The sequence below is a fragment of the Notolabrus celidotus genome, chromosome 15, assembly GCF_009762535.1.
Source record: "Notolabrus celidotus isolate fNotCel1 chromosome 15, fNotCel1.pri, whole genome shotgun sequence".
Classification (NCBI taxonomy): Eukaryota; Metazoa; Chordata; class Actinopteri; order Labriformes; family Labridae; genus Notolabrus; species Notolabrus celidotus.
In genome coordinates this window covers 21900688-21917105 of record NC_048286.1, presented here as the reverse complement: position 1 = coordinate 21917105, position 16418 = coordinate 21900688, and the positions used below count along the sequence as shown (strand labels likewise).

Here is a 16418-nt window from a genome sequence, read left to right as displayed (position 1 = left end):
CACACACACACACACACACACACACACACACACACACACACACACACACACACACGGACACAGGCACACGCACACGCACACACACTACGAACCCCATGGGGTCCCTTAAGTGTGAATGTGCCTTGAGGCAGAAAATCAGGGGGCAATTTACAGCAGGGTCCAGCAGAGAAGATGGGGGATGAAGCTTCAGTTTGAAGCTTTAGTGTCAAACTGTATCTTTGGTTTGTCTTTTCAGGATGACAGGAGTCAGTTTGAGTCCCTTTGTTAGTCAGAAAAAAGACTTGAAAATGAACAGAATCACTTTCACTCACAATAATACATGGACTCTTAAACTAAGATGAAGAAAACAGAACAGAAAAATTAGCAAAACTAACCGAAACCCAGCATGCTTGTCACATCATGTGGAGGAAATGTGCCACCTAAGGACATTCACAATTACAATTTAAAAGGGACAACACTTTAATTTTTGTGATCACTGGTTTGAAGCAAAGCCTCTAAAAACCAAAGCCCGGTAAAGCCTCTTATCCGTTAGAATTAGGGGGCTGACTTTATGGATTTGTATTTTAATTGTAAATTAAAGAATAAATCAGCAGCAGTCAAATAATGACTTGCCCTCATACACTCAGATGCTCTTTTAATATCAGTGTGCCATCGCCAGGTGTCGTCTCCTGGTGAGCACTTAATTGGCCTTTTGGAACAGTTTACGCACTCCTACAGCAAACAGGATTAAAAACTAGAACCAATGGGATTAAAGCAATTAAGCCAAACAACAATTACCATGAATTTAAATGCATTTTTATGGGCACACAGGCGTCTTTAACACTAATAATGAGCAAATCTTGTATGAATATTTATTTCATACTGGCAAAAATCATCTCAATAATTTTCCCAAACTCCTAAAATACTGAACCTGGTGTCTCAGTGTGATTTTTGCAGCCACAGATTCTTCGACAGCTCTTTGACCTCACTGCAAAGCCCCTTCCTCCTCCTCCTCCTCCTCCTCCTCCTTCTCCTTACCTGTGTGTATTATGTTAAGCCTACAGTGACTGCTTACATTCAAAACCAGTGACCTACATCGGCTGCTGGCTAGAAAAAACTGCGGCACAGTTAGGAGGTTGAGCTTGGTGTGTGCACATGTATGAACTCTGCGTGTGTGTGTATGTGGGGCAAAGGTAAAGTGTCTCCCCTGTACGTCTGCTTCAGGTGATCCGTAGTGACCTGTGTGTGTTTGGACAGATCTGCACATTTCCTATTTTCCGACTCTTAGACTGAATGAAGCCGATTCACTGGGTTTGACATGTGCACTTTTAAGTGTGTGCGTGTGTTCAACTTCATAAGTGTGTGTGAACATTTGTGTAGAATAATAACACCTCTGTGAGTTCAAAAGTACAGTTATAAGTCTTTTAATATAACATGACCTTACATTTTTAACATATTTAAGGGGGCTGTGTTCTTTAACGCTGTTTTTTTTTTTGCGCTGGCATTACCGATGACTTTGATTTCAGAGCGCCTTAATTGCGTCTACTGTTGCCAGGTTACGAAAGTTGTCCACAGCACTTCAGCTTCCTTCTGTAGTAACCGTTGAGTCTGTATTAAAGTGCTCTGTATGCTTCATATTCGCCAACTTTCAGTAACACTTAAAAAAGCAAACATAAAACCAATTGATAGAAATTGTATTGTAGCATTAAGGTGCATTTCGACCAAGAGTATCGGGGTCTTTTAGCCCCCAGAACTACTTTCCCCAGGACTAAAAGTTTCCTGTGCCCCCACCGTGGGCTGAAGTTCCAGGTAGATTGTGCAAATCAGGCCAGTGAAGTAGGGAGAAAATTATATGAAATACTATATTGAAATGTTAATAAAAAACTAAACTAGTATGCATTCCCAGGAACTCCCTCTGTGTTTCAACAACTGTGTAAACTCCACAAACACCGTAACATTCAACCAAAAGTCCCAGGACCTTTGAAAAGTACTACCCCTGGTTCCTCCGGTCGAAATGCAAGTAGTTCAGGGGTAAAGTCCCTAGTTCAGGGATAAAGTTCCTGCAGTGGAAAAAGGCCTTTAGTGGCTGTAGACCTGGTAAGTGTGCCTTGAAAACAAGTGTGGTTCCTCCTCCTTCATACGGACCTCCAACAAAGTATATCTAAAGACCTTCCCCCTTCTTGAATCTGATTGGTCTCTGGTCAAGATGGCGTTACAAAGCTGAACTATTTTCATCAGAGAGTGCTGAAAGTGCAGCGACAAGTGCCTGACAAGTGAATAATAGTCACAGCAAAAATTAGAAATATTTAGAAGCATGCAAATTAGCTTCCTGGCTGAGGTTTACATGGGGTTACAAGTCTTCAAGCACTTGTACATTTGAATTGGTGCTGCACAATATATCTAATATTCACCGTCATCGCGATATCAACATAAGCCACCCATTCATTTTCTTCCGCTTATCCGGGGTCGGGTCGCGGGGGGCAGCAGTCCAAGCAAATTGACCCAGACATATCTCTCCCCAGCAACACTTTCCAGCTCCTCCTGGGGAATCACTAGACGATCCCAGACCAGGCAGGAGATATAATCCCTCCACCGCATTCTGGGTCTACCCCAGGGCCTTCTCCCAGTTGGACGTGCCCGGAACTCCTCTAAAGGGAGTTGCCGGGAGGCATCCTTATCAGATGCCCGAACCACCTCAGCTGACTCCTTTCGACACGGAGGAGCAGCGGCTCTACTCCGAGCTCCCTCCGGATGTCCGAGCTCCTGACCCTCTCTCTAAGGCTGAGCCCAGACACCTTTCGCAGAAAACTCATTTCATCCGCTTGTAACCGCAATCTTATCCTTTTGGTCATGGCCCACAGCTCATGACCATAGGTCCATATCAACATAAGCGATATAGATAATGCAAAAGACTGCTTGAACTGCAATAATTGTACTCTGTGCTCCATGCATTCACTCTCTGCATGACAACGTATTTGGCCAATCAGATGGAGCCCTACTGCCCTATATGCCCGCCCCCTATGATAAATGTTCGTCAACGACTTATTTTTTCATGACGAAAACGAGACTATGACGAGCTAAACTGCATCACCGATAAGTTTTTGTTGACGATGACGAGACAAAAACTTTAGTGGCGGATTGTCGGACATTAAGAATTCGTAATTTCCCCCTGCTGTGCGTCTAATCTTTAGAAATAGAAGCAATACTTAAGTATTTCTTTATTTATCGCAAGTCATATCGTCATTGCAATATTCAACAACGTTATCACATATTGCATGTTTTCCTAATATCGTGCAGCCCTAATTTGAATTGCATGCAGGTGCAATCAACATTTGTCCTGCATGAAGTTATACATTATTGGAATCCATCACTAGAGAGACAATGAGCATATAACCTCCTAACTACTTTAAATGTCGTGTGTATTTTGGTATTCTTATGTGTGTTGGATGGACAGCTGTATTTCCTTTCATTCCTCTAGCACCTTATTAAATGCACTTTTTTGTAAGTTGTAATGCCTGAGACCAGAATTCAGACTAAACCTTAGTTCACAGTTTTCTTTCTGTCTGTACATTGCACTTGAACGCCTCTGCAGACGTAATGTAATGATAAGGTAACCATATATAGTGGGGAGTGGTGGTGTTGTGGGGAGTTTGGTTCCCCGGTGGTCGCTGCAGCCCTGGGAAAAGGAAGTCTATACAGGAAGTGAGCTGGCTGGGCCTCAGTCCTGCATGACTGCGAACACTGTGGTCTGCCTTTCCACTTTACATGTCTGTATGAATAGAAAGAAAGCAAGTGTGCACATGCACACTCACAAAGGAATACCTCTGCATGGGTTTAAATGTTTATGCCAGGGTAAGGGCATGAGCATGTTGGCGTGATGTTTTTTTTAACACCACAAAGAGATGACAAGAAAAAGACAGTGTCCATATGGTTCACACTGGAGCAATTTGTCTTAGACTTTTGCTTTTCCAAACTCTGTCCTCACTTCCCAGACTTTGTGAATGACTGATGAAGAGTGGATGTTGGAAAAGGCTGTTAAATGAACTTAGTCATCACACCACCTCAGAGCCAAGTTATGCAGTAATGTGGGCAGGAACGCAAGATGACGACAGGACAGAACAGAGAACAAAACAGAGCAGATCATCACCCAGACAGTCGGGCATGTGATGTGTTTAAAGCACAAATGTAAAACAGGAAAAATGAACCCTTTGTGCAACAAGTTTCTAACATTTTAAAAGAGAGAATTTTCTTTATAAAGATGTCCTTCTTTAACTGGTTTTGTCTTTACTCCAAATACTTCACCTCACATAAACTTGGGTCAATCCTGACTTGGCTGACATGTTTCCTCTTGATCCCTTAAACGTGCACATGCTACACCCGTGCTGTGTTTGTGGCACGTGTAGGTGTGTGTGTGTGTGTTCGTAAACGTGTGTTTGTGTGTGCCAAGGTGGGTGTTAGTGTGGTTGGTTGGCTCGGTGTGAGCTCTTTGTAAGTAAGGGGGGAGTCAGGATGGGGAGGGAGGGAGGTGAGGCGGGTGTTTCTCTTAGCTGCCTGCCTGGTTGCTGTTGGTAACTTTGCTTGATGAGATCAGAGGGGATCGGCTTTCAGTGTTTCATGTCTCTCTCTCTCTCTCTCTCTCTCTCTCCCTCTGTCTCTCTCTCTGTCTCCTCTGTCTGTCTCTCTCTGTCTCTCTGTCTCTCTCTCTGTCTCTCTCTCTCTCTCTCTCTCTCTCTCTCTCTCTCTCTCTCTCTCTCTCTCTCTCTCTCTTTCTCTCTCTCTCTCTCTCGCTCTCTCAAAAAAGGCTGAAGTGGAACTGAGACAGGAGTGTGGCTCAAAGTCTGTAGTGACGGTGCTGCCTTGGAAACACTCTTTGGAGTTGGAGCGTGAGTGTGTTTGGGGGGAAGAAGAGAAGTGATAGCCTCAGGACAGATAAGCTCCGGGGAAGGGAAAAAAGAGGGAGGGAACAAGGGAGGAGGCAGAGGTGGGCAGCACTCTGAGGAAAGAGGGAGGCATTTCTCTTTCTCTTTCTCTCACAGACACACTCACCGGCTGCTTCTCTCTTATTCTTCTTCCTCCTGTGTGCTCGGGGTTTTCTTTTCTTTTTGCCGGCAGCTGGCTGGAGGAGTTTTGCTGTGTTTTGTCTAGATCTGAACATGGACTTGGGCTGAGGGGCTTCACGCAGCGAGACATCAGAAGAGCCACTGGAGATTCACTGTAAGGAGCTTGATGTGTTGTGTTGACTACAATGTGGAGCGTGGGGAGTGTGTGTGTAGGGATTGTTGCTATTTGGGGAATGTATGTGTATTTGTGGATGAAATATAGTGTGATGAAGTGTGACAGTTCATACAGATGTAGAACTGGAGTTAAAAGTAACTGCAAGTATGGGTTGTTTTTCGTTCATTTTACATTTAAGAAGATCAGCAAATAGTTTTCTTCTGCTGTTAACCCTTCCAACCTTTTTTCTTTTCTTCTGTTGATGCTACTGTGCACTCACTGTCTCCTCCTCCCTCTCTCCCCCTTCCTCTCTTATCCTCTGTCGCCTTCAATTCTCTTAATGGTCCCGAGGACCCAGCTGGCCAGATGGGATACCCCTCTGTGTGTGTTAATGTGCGTGTGTGTGCTTTTGTTGGGGGTAAGATAGAGCAGTGAGAGTTGTGGGATAAGCTAAACTAGGGATTGCCCCCGCTCACATACAATAATAGGATAGATCCTGCTTTCTATTTTTAAACACACTGTTGGTCTGTATGTTACAAACACCCCTCTAATCTGACAGCTTGCCCTGCGTTGCCTGCGGTAGCATTTCTCACAGGGTGTGTTTGTGTGTGTGTGTTTGGTCTCTACATTGGGGTGGGAAGGTGCATTTGTGTGGTCCATCCTGGGATAGAGAGATAGCAGCTCTCCTTTCTGACTTTATCCTTTGTTTTGTCAGCTGCTGACCTCTGTTTCTCCCTCTCTCTCCCATTGTTTGTGCTCCCTTTCTTTCTAAACCAATCTATACAGCTACAGCTTTCCTCCACTGCAGCCTCTGCTTCCTTGTAATAGTAACTATAGTCCCTCCATTGAAGTATTCCCTCTTGTTTCTGCACTATTTTCAACACCCGTCCTTTTACTAGTCCCATTCTGAGTACATAGAGTTGGTTTCTCAGAATCTCATTGGTGGGTGTGTGTGGATGGGATGTACTTTTCTCTGTCAAATGTCTTGGCACAGCACGCCTTGTTCACTTGTACAGTGAGAAATTTTGGGAAACACCATGGCAAGAGAGACAAGTGCATCTGTGAGTGTGAGTGTGTGTCTCAGAGCCAAAGCTATACAATTATTTCCATATTCTGTCCATCATGGTCTGGCTTATTGATGAATGCATTGCCTATAAAAGGTCAGTAGATTGTGAGAAAATCTCCTCTCAAGTTACCAGAGCCTAAATTCACATCTTCAAGTTACTTTTCCTATAGTAAGCTCAGAGTAAAATATGATATTTAACTGAAATATCCCAACAACTTTTGGATGGATCCACATGAAATGTCATTAAGACAGTCATGATCCCCATCCTACTTTCTGTTTTTTTTACATTTTTCTTTGAAACCAGTTAAGACATTCTTTTAATTTTTGTGAGGTGCCCATAAGTAAAAACTGGCATGCTAAGACACTAAGCAAAGGTAACACTATTGTTACATCATCCACTAAATATCAGCATCGTCAGCATGGTTAATGAAGGAGTGACTCGTCACACTCAAGCGGCAACCTCCGGTCTAAAAATATGATCCCAATGCTGACGTGCTAAAAGCTGCAGTTCATCGAGGATCCGCTTGAGGCTGGCTCCGGAAGTACTGGAAACCACATACACACCAATTCAAAAAAGCCGATCTTTACAGCAGAAATAAACATGTTTACAGCCTGGTACAAAAGACGAGTGTAGTCTGGATAGCTAATTTGTCGATCGGCACACACTGTACGGGAGGTGAATTTTTTTCTAACGTGGCAATTTCGAAGATATTGAGATTACAATTCTTCCAATGAGAGGCACAGCTGACTTGATTGACAGGCGGGAACACTGTAGCTGTTGGTTAGGAGGCTCAAAGCCCGCCTCTTTACGTCACTATCGCTCGACAGCAGCAATGTGGCCGCCGCCGATTGGCCTCAAAACAGCTCTTCAGAAACAGATGGGTGACGTCACGGATCCTACGTCCATAGTTTATATAGTCTATGTTTCTACTCTTCACTGCTCACCTGGTTGGTGTTTGATTCTGTTGTTTTTGTATTGAGAACACATCTTCATTGTTGGTGCAGTGATATAAACACAATCACAAGTATGCAAGAACTTCTACCCCTCCATCTGCTCCCATTACCCAGTCACTCCCTCCTCCCCCCTTCCCTTGCTATTACCACACAAAGTATTTTGAATTGTTTGTCTGATAAAGATTTTTCCTGGTGCATGTGACAACAACAAGTTCTTGAAATATTAGGGCTTGAATGTCCCAAGGGCATTTAGAAAATGTCAGGAGTTTTACATGAGAAAGGGGCTGAAGAGTCCCATGTATTAGCATTATACTGAAGAGAGGCCGAGGCCTCGTAGTAGTGTTAAAGATCTCACAGTAAATGGCTCAGTAAGTATAAGAAAGTGACACTATCACGACTTTGTGTGTCAACTGTAAGTTAGAAATCATGCTAATGTTGGTGATGGCTCACAGAGCTACTGGCATGGTTGTAGACAGTTCAATGCATTAAAAAATAATCTAAAAATGAAACTGAAAATAGACTACAGGAATTTCTACTGATACATTTTAGCCTTGCCTGTTGACTACATATAATAAAACAGTATTATAATAGTATTATAAACTAGTTAATACTAATTTAGCTCTGCAAAAAGTGTTGGCTGCTCAGACTCCCTATCTTAAGTGTCTGTTTAAAACCATCCTGGCAAATTAATTAAAATCTCCTCTGAAATTCTGTTTAAAGAATAATTACTTTATAACAGTAATTTAAGAAAGAAAAAAATATTCCTGGCTAGTGAGTGTGTGTGTGACTCGTGTGGGTGTGGCTCGTTTCATCACACTGTTGAGCAAGCAGTTTGGATGTTAAACGAGCGAGGCAGCAGCAGCAGCAGTGCGTCATATTCAGACTTTGATTCAGTTTCATTACTGCTGGGGTTGTGAATCTGCCACCTGAATCCACCACTATCCCCCAGAGCTTTATGGATGGTACCGCCAAGGCCTTCTGTGCATATGTGTGTGTGTGCGCGCACATATGAGTGTGTGCGTGTATTAATATGTGTGTAAGAAAGAGATGAATAGGCTTTGCGTAGGTGTCTGTAAAAGAGTGCTCAATCACTGTAGCACTAGCAGTCTTTCCTCAGGGTATCATTCCTTCTAAGGTGTCACAGCTGGCAAAGACAAGGCAGAGAGAGAGAGTGTGGGTTATGTTTTTTTATGTTTTTTAATCTGTCTAAACACACAACATTTTATTTATGGGGAATTATTTAGTTTCAATTCCTAGATCACCATGATGCAAGGTAGGTATTTTTAAAAAAAAAAAAGGATGTGGGAGTTTTTGGAGTGATTTTTTAGAATTTCCAGAGAAGAACAGACTAACACAAGTACAGGAGGATGGTGTGGGAGAGAGAACATGCTTCATTAGGAAGACGATGACTGGGAGTTGCTTTATGAAGAGCTCAGACTATGACTGAAGATGGAAGAGGACACACACTGCTTTTCAGACTTGGCCTGGGGAATACAGTAAAAGTGATGCATCGGGAGAATTTCTCTAAACTCAGGGATGAAGGTCATTTCTTCCACATCCCATGCATAGTCAATTCCCTGTTAGTGTGAGATGGGGGGTTTTGTGCCTGTCAGGGTTCATGTGCACTCGAATGCAGCTGTGTGTGAATTTGTTTGTGCTGGGTGTTTTGCACTTGCAGAGCCTGCTCTCCTCCGGCGTGCTGAGCTCTGCATTGATTGCCTCATGGTGGACGATGGGGCATTTGGTGGCAGGCCTGAGATAATTTGTACCAATTGAGAGGGTGTCAGCTCTGCTGTTGTCTCTATGGATTTAGTGGTACAGTGTGACAGAGAGACAGGGACAGAGACAAATGGAGAAGAAAATATAGAATACAGCAGAGAAAAGATATAGGAAAAAGAGGGGAAAATTGTGAAAGGAAAGACCGAATATGATAAAAAAAATATAGCAATGCACCTTCTACAGCTGCCCATTGAGTCCAGAAATGTCCGCATGAGCACAGCGCTGCTTCTCATCATCTGCAAGTTAAGTTCAAAGTCCCTGTCTGTATTTTGACATCCTGTTAACAGCCAGACACTAAAGTTTATGTCTACTTCTGGCATCCTCAGACTCAGGGATCTCCTCAGTAGGAATGAATGTCAGCAATGCAGAGCGAATGGTAGTTTGTTTAATAGTGGGTACAGCTGTTGCTATGAAGAGTTATATTATAAATGTGGGTGTCTGTTTTCTTCTCTAGGTTTGTGTTTGCATGTCAGTTCTGTTTTTATTCACTATGGTGCCAAAGTGCCCTCTCAGGAAAGGAAAGTGGAAGAAATAAGAAATAACCGCTTGGTGTTTCTCACTTCAGTCTTCACAGAAATGAGGCAAAGTCATGTTATTCAGTGTGATAGAAAAGGTTCAAATAAGGTCAGAGTGATTTAAAGTAAGTCATGTAGTAATGTTAAAAAATTATATGACTTTTTAATATGAGCACACTTCCCGATTCTACTCTTAAATCTGAATTTAGAAAGACTTGGAGCAATTTGAGTTCACCGACCCTTGAAAGATAAGTAATTTTGCTGACACATTTTATTACAGATTTTCACTCCCTAAGATTAAAAGAAAACTTAGTATTTTACGATGAAGCTGCTGAATTTCTCATGTGAAACAGGAACGGACGCATGAAATGCTTAAGTGCAGTTCATTAAATGTTTAATAATTAGTGGACTGTCTCTCCAGAGGAATGTCCCTCATACTTGAGTGATCTTTGGGAAAGTCGTGTTCTAACTTTGGCTGAAATGGAGCTCAGCTTTGGCAGACATGACAACTTTTTTCTTTGGAATGAAGAAATACTTCTAAAAAGGACAGTTTGACATTTTGGAAGGAGCCTTGTATCAGACAAAGAGATATCAAATGGAGAATGAGTATGATGTGAATATACCCTCACACACTATTCCTTTCAGGTATCTTAATAATCTTTGTAATTATTTGATTTAACCCTCCTTTTATGTTGCGGGTCAAATTGACCCTTTTTAAAGTCTATTTTAGACAATATATGCCTTCAAACCAGCTAAATGCAGCATAAAAATCTGGGCAGCATGTCACAGAAGAGGTGTCGTGTTAATTTATCAACATCACTTCATAAAATAAAAAAAATATTTAAAATTTAAAATAAAATAAACAAAAATCTATGTCATAAAAACCAATTGTATTTATATTTAGGGCTTTCCAATGTACATTAAAAAAAAGTTTTAACATTCATTTAATAAAACATGAGTGAGTTATCCTCATTGAACCATGATCTGTGAGAATTAAAGAACACCAATGGACTAAATCTTGATTTTAATGGTTAGTAATGGAGTTAAAAAAAATTGTGGTTCTGCCACATTTGGATAATTGAATATGCCCGGGTCAAATTAACCCAGGAACATTATTGCTGTTCCAGAGAAACGGACATAACAGGAGTGCTAATATGACTAGCTCAACTAAATCCATTGTCTCCATTAGCTATGTAATACAACAGCTGTTTCTTCTGACGTCACAGAAGCTGCCGGTGGTTGATATGAGTGATGAGTGGACCGGCTGATAAAGGATGAAGTACGGTTGCAAACAAATTCCCTCAAAACAGGAAGACTGAATAACTGTCCAGCTGTTAGCTTTGCCACCTGGTGGGTAACTGGTCACCCTTAAACGTTCCCAGACACAAACAACTGATCACGCACTTACTGTACATCCTGCTGTACTTAACAGACTTTGAAAACTTGGTTTGTGTTAGTCAGAGGTCTACATTAAACATTCTGCTCCGGATCCTCTCAAGAGTTATTTTTTCTGTGGAAAAGCCCAGTGCTGGTCTGGTCTCTGGTGGTGCAGGATGAGTGAGAGGTTCCTAAATAGTTTCCTCTCTCTCTCTCTCCCTCTCTCTCTCTCTCTCTCTCTCTCTCTCTCTCTCTCTCTCTCTCTCTCTCTCCGCTTGATTTATACACCATATAATCCCTTATCTGTAGAACCCTTTTTTTGTTGGGGTCACGTAACCACTAGTTTACTTGTTGAACAAGCTGCGGTAGCTATAACAAGTTAAGAGAACTACAAGGACTAGGGGATGTAGAATAGGGGTACAAGGGGATGTGAAAGACACCCATTGCTATTTTATTAATTAATTTATAATACAGTTTTTGGTATAGCATTGTTGATATGCATCAGATTGAAAGGGCATACTGATTATTTTTAACCCTTAATAATAAGATCACCTGCATTTTACATACATATTTGTGTGTGTGTGTGTTTTCATAATATGCGTGTTACCGTGTGCTCCTGTGTCCCCTCTATAACCGTCTGACCCAGCTGAGAGTACAGCTGAAGAGAGGACAGACAAAGTGTGGTTGACCCGCTGAATGAGTTGGCTGCAGAAATAGAGAGATATGGAGGGTGATAGAGGGAAAGTAAACAACAGATGGCTGAAACATGTTGCCTCTATTTGCAACAGCAGACGTCGCGCCAGCCTTCCACCAGCCTCTTGAGAGGTTACCACGCGACAGCGACTGTGACGACACAGGGTCAGAGGTCAAGTTGCCTCCTTGATGACAGCTCATAATGCCAGATTGTCGTCCACATGCTGTGCCAGGCAACACATATATACAGACGCATGAATGCACACACAGTGACAGTTTATAAAGTCTTAAATAATGTTGTTGGCCGAAGTTTAAGATGCCTCTGGAATCTTTCAAGCAGCATTCAGCAACCTGCCAGCTGTGGTGACACACACTGAGGCAGCTGTTTGTGTGTGTGTGTTAGTGATGATATATGTATGTGTGTGTGTGTGTGTGTGTGTGTGTGTGTGTGTGTGTGTGTGTGTGTGTGTGTGTGTGTGTGTGTGTGTGTGTGTGTGTGTGTGTGTGTGCCCATGTGTGTGTCCGAGCATTGAACCCTCTCATGCTGAGGAGTTAGCTGAGTGGTGGCAAACATTGGACTGCCAGCTGCCATGACCTCATTCACAGCCAGAGAGACATAGAATGGGAGACTGCAAGTGTCCAAGATGAGAGAGAGCTTTGTGTGTGTGTGTTTCTGTGAGTGTGTGTATGTGTGTGTGTGTGTGTGTGTGTGTGTGTGTGTATGTGGCAGGTATGGATATTTCACACAGAATTACACCATGACCTCACTCCGTGGTGTGCTGGCAGACAGGCTTGCTGGGAATATTTGTGCTTGTGTAATGTGTCTCTAGTTTAAATCAAAAGTAGTACTTTTATTTTTACTGACTTCACTGGACTTTATAATCAAAAGAAGTACAAACAATGGCTCTTATAAAATATAGTTTTTGGCATGAATTTGGTTAGATATTTCCTGTTCATGAATAGAATGAGACATTTAACCAAGTAGATACATCAACAAAAATATTATCTTACCTCTGTGTCTATGTTATACACTTATTCTAAGAATGTCAATAAGTTGAGCATCACTCCTCTCAAGTTGTGAGACTCTCTTACCAGAAGTGTCAGCTCAGCATACACATAAAAATAAATTGGTTCTCTGTGGTTTGTGCCGTGCGATGTACAGATGAGCAGCAGATAGATGAGACACACACAGAGTTGTGTCATCCACTTCCCTGTCTGCCCGAGGTGTGACTGACTGCTTTTCCTGTGAACAGGAAACTGCAGCTGCGATTCCTGGAAGAGATAACTACGTCAGTTCCACCACACAAGACAATATCTGTGTGTGGGTGTGTGTGTTCTTGTTTTTTGTATTTTTATATGTTGTTTCCGATTAATGACTAACAGAAATATGATCTACTAGTAGTCAGATTGGGTCAGTTTTATTTATAGAGCATTTTATCTTGAATAACCACAGACTCAACACACTAATAGCACTCTTCATCCAAATTACACTCGTCTTTTGTACCAGGCTGTAAACATGTTTATTTCTGCTGTAAAGATCGGCTTTTATGAATTGGTGTGTATGTGGTTTCCTGTACTTTTGGAGCCAGCCTCAATTGGATCCTTGAACCGCAGTTTTTAGCACTTCCGCATTGGACTCATATTTTTAGACCGGAGGTTGCCGCTTGATTTATACACCATATAATCCCTTACCTGTAGAACCCTTTTTTTGTTGGGGTCACGTAACCACTAGTTTACTTGTTGAACACAGAAATATGATTTACTAGTAGTCAGATTGGGTCAGTTTTATTTATAGAGCGTTTCATCTTGAATAACCACAGACTCAACACACTAATAGCACTCTTCACTCTTATATTCTGGATAAGATGAGATTATTGAAATAATTTGCTTTTTGAAAGTGTTTACTAGTGATAATTTGTAAAAAAAAAAAAAAAAAAAAAAAAAGGCAGATATTGGAGATCAGCCGAAACTTGCTCTGGTAAACTAAACCTGAATTTGCCTGGGAAAGGATTAACAGTCAGAAAATACTACCCAAGTATTTGATTCTATTTGATTTGATGTCTTTATTTCGATCATGTAAAAGTAAAATAGAAAAAAACATACCAGTAGAAAAGAAGAAATAGACTAAATCAATCAGTTCCAGTAGCAAACACTGAAACATTTTACTTTACATGTGCAAAAAGGAGTAGGAAGAAGTTAAAACTTATCTAATTCTAATGTTATTCACTATTTTCCGGCATACTAGTGCACTCCCACACATCAAATCTTCATATATTATCTTCATACTTACACCTACAATCAAAAGCAAACCCCTCGTGATTCTCAGCACTTGTCTTCCTCCTTGTACCTCATGAAAATCATTTCTTTATACCTCCTCTTGAACTGGATTATGTTTTGCCATTGCTGTAGCTCCATGTTGAGTCTGTTCCACAGTTTTACTCCACAGATTGAAATACAAAAACTTCTCCTTGTGGTCCGAACACTCACTATCTTCAATCTTAACTTCCCTCTTAAGTTATAACCCCTCTCTCTCTTTCAAAGAACAATCTTTGAATATTTCCTGGAAGGAGATTTTTCCTTGCCTTATACACAATATGTGCAGTTTTAAAATCCACATGGTCAAATAATTTCAATATTTTGGATTTAAGGAACAATGAATTTGTCATGGAAATCAACATTGTGAACTATTCTGATAGCTCTTTTCTGTAGTACTGACAGTGGTTGCAGTGAGCTTTTATAAGTGTTTCCTTTTATTATTTCTTACCAGATTTTGACTCTGTTCTGTACATTGGAGACAAACTCGCCTGCTGCTGCACCATATGTATCACACAGTGTAATTTCCTATTTCTAAAGTGTGAGGGTAAGCAGAAGTCAGGTTAACTTTTCCAACTGTGTCTCACAAAGGACTGGCTATAAATTATTACCTGCTGTTACTCTGTCCCCCCGAATGTGTTCACATTGTTGCAGACTCAGGCAATGCTCATTAAAATTACATCACCTAAATGAGAGCGTGTAGCTTCAAATCTGAGTGGTGTTGCACAACTGGGGAATGTTTGCCATGTATTAGCTTTAGTGTGTGACTTTGTTGGTAGGATGCAGGATGAGTCAGAGGAAATGGGTGCTAGTGTGTGTGTATATGTTCATTCATCCTGTTCATTGTTTATTTATCAAAACAGTGATACATCAAATCTTTCTGTCAAGGTTTTGCCAACGCGCCCCATCAGCCTTATTCTCTTTGGTAACAGGAAGGCATACTTTTATAGCTTATTTTAAAACCTCCCTGGCCTCTCCAGACAGGGATAATCTGACCAACAGTTGCATGAAGCTAACTGAGCAGATTTAACTCACAAGGATGCTGTTTTGTGCTCCTTGGGGGTACTTTGGTAAAAAAAAAAATTTAAGAGTGATGTAGTTATTAAAAAGCAGCTGTAGAAGCAATGACTTTGAACATACTTTGGTGAAAAGTAGTGGTGATGAACTATAAAAGTACTGACATACTGTATTTTTCTCACTTTTCTTCTGCAGGATTAGCAGCAGCAGCTCTGTCTCACTGAAGACATTTGTGGCATGATACCAGACTGCCTACCTCTTCCCTTCATCACCATCCACCTCTCTCTGGTCAGGGACTCTCACCTCAGCTCCACCGCATTGATGAGGTAACGTCAAGCAGCACCCATCTGCACAGACACCTTCCTCTCTTCCCCTTTTTCCTCCCCCAACCATTCCCATCTCAGCCATGGGACAGAAGATCTCCAGCGGCATTAAATCTGTGGACAGTCGTGGGGAAACTGGAGGCTCACCATCCTACCGGCCCTTGGCTCACCGAAGGCAACACCCAGAACTGAGGGACCCAGATTTCTCCAAACCCCCCCGGCTGGACCTCCTGCTGGACATGCCTTGTGCTGGACCAGAGACCCAGCTTCGTCATGCATGGAACCCTGACGACCGCTCACTTAATATTTTCATCAAAGATGAAGATAAAATGACATTTCACCGCCATCCGGTTGCTCAGAGCACGGACTGTATCCGGGGGCGGGTTGGATACACGCGGGGTCTGCATGTGTGGAGGATCCACTGGCCTTCCAGACAGCGTGGCACCCATGCTGTGGTTGGAGTCGCTACCTTAGAGGCTCCTTTACATTCAGTGGGGTACACAGCATTAGTGGGGTCAGACTGTGAATCCTGGGGCTGGGATCTGGGACGCAACAGGCTCTACCATGACAGTAAAAACAGGGCACACGGCTCGCTGCCCTCTTATCCATCTTTCCTAGAGCCGGAGGAATCATTCACCCTGCCTGACTCTCTCTTAGTGATTCTAGACATGGATGAGGGGACACTGAGCTTTATGGCAGATGGACAGTATCTGGGAGTCGCTTTTAGAGGACTGAAAGGCAAGAAGCTGTATCCTATCGTGAGCGCCGTGTGGGGACATTGTGAGATATCCATGAAGTACATCAATGGCTTGGATCGTAAGTACCATATGCTACTCCTACACACTCTTTTATCCCTCTGGGGTGATACCAGTGCAGATTTGGGTGCAGAAATCAGAGTACGACAAGGTTCATGTGTGATTTACAAAACGTGGGTATCTTGGTCAATCTGTAATTTAGCAATGTAATTTACAGGGATTGATAGAGGTATAGTGAAATGTAAAATACATTTTAGATGTCATATCTAATTGAACTATCTATATGTTAATCTGTGAACCTCTGTTTGTCTGTCTGGTGTGGGATTTGAACGTACCCTCCACCCACGTCAAGATTGATAAATGCTTGGAAATGATCGTACACCCAGTTTTCATTCGTACGCATGTTTGATAAATGACAGCCATTATTAGTATA

At 42.0% G+C, this 16418-nt stretch overlaps 1 protein-coding gene across 3 annotated transcripts in view; it reads left to right on the top strand.

The window, feature by feature from the left end:
- Nucleotides 1-16418, top strand: part of LOC117827342 (SPRY domain-containing SOCS box protein 4-like) — an 89909-nt gene that overhangs the window by 37429 nt on the left and 36062 nt on the right. For 2 of the 3 annotated variants that reach the window (XM_034703899.1, XM_034703900.1), the window contains exon 3: nt 15103-16046. In XM_034703899.1, the coding sequence (XP_034559790.1) occupies nt 15314-16046 (733 nt within the window). In that variant the 5' untranslated portion in view covers nt 15103-15313. Of the gene's footprint in view, nt 1-4559; nt 5194-15102; nt 16047-16418 lie in introns of those variants that run through there. The other variant, XM_034703901.1, reaches the window with a different exon arrangement.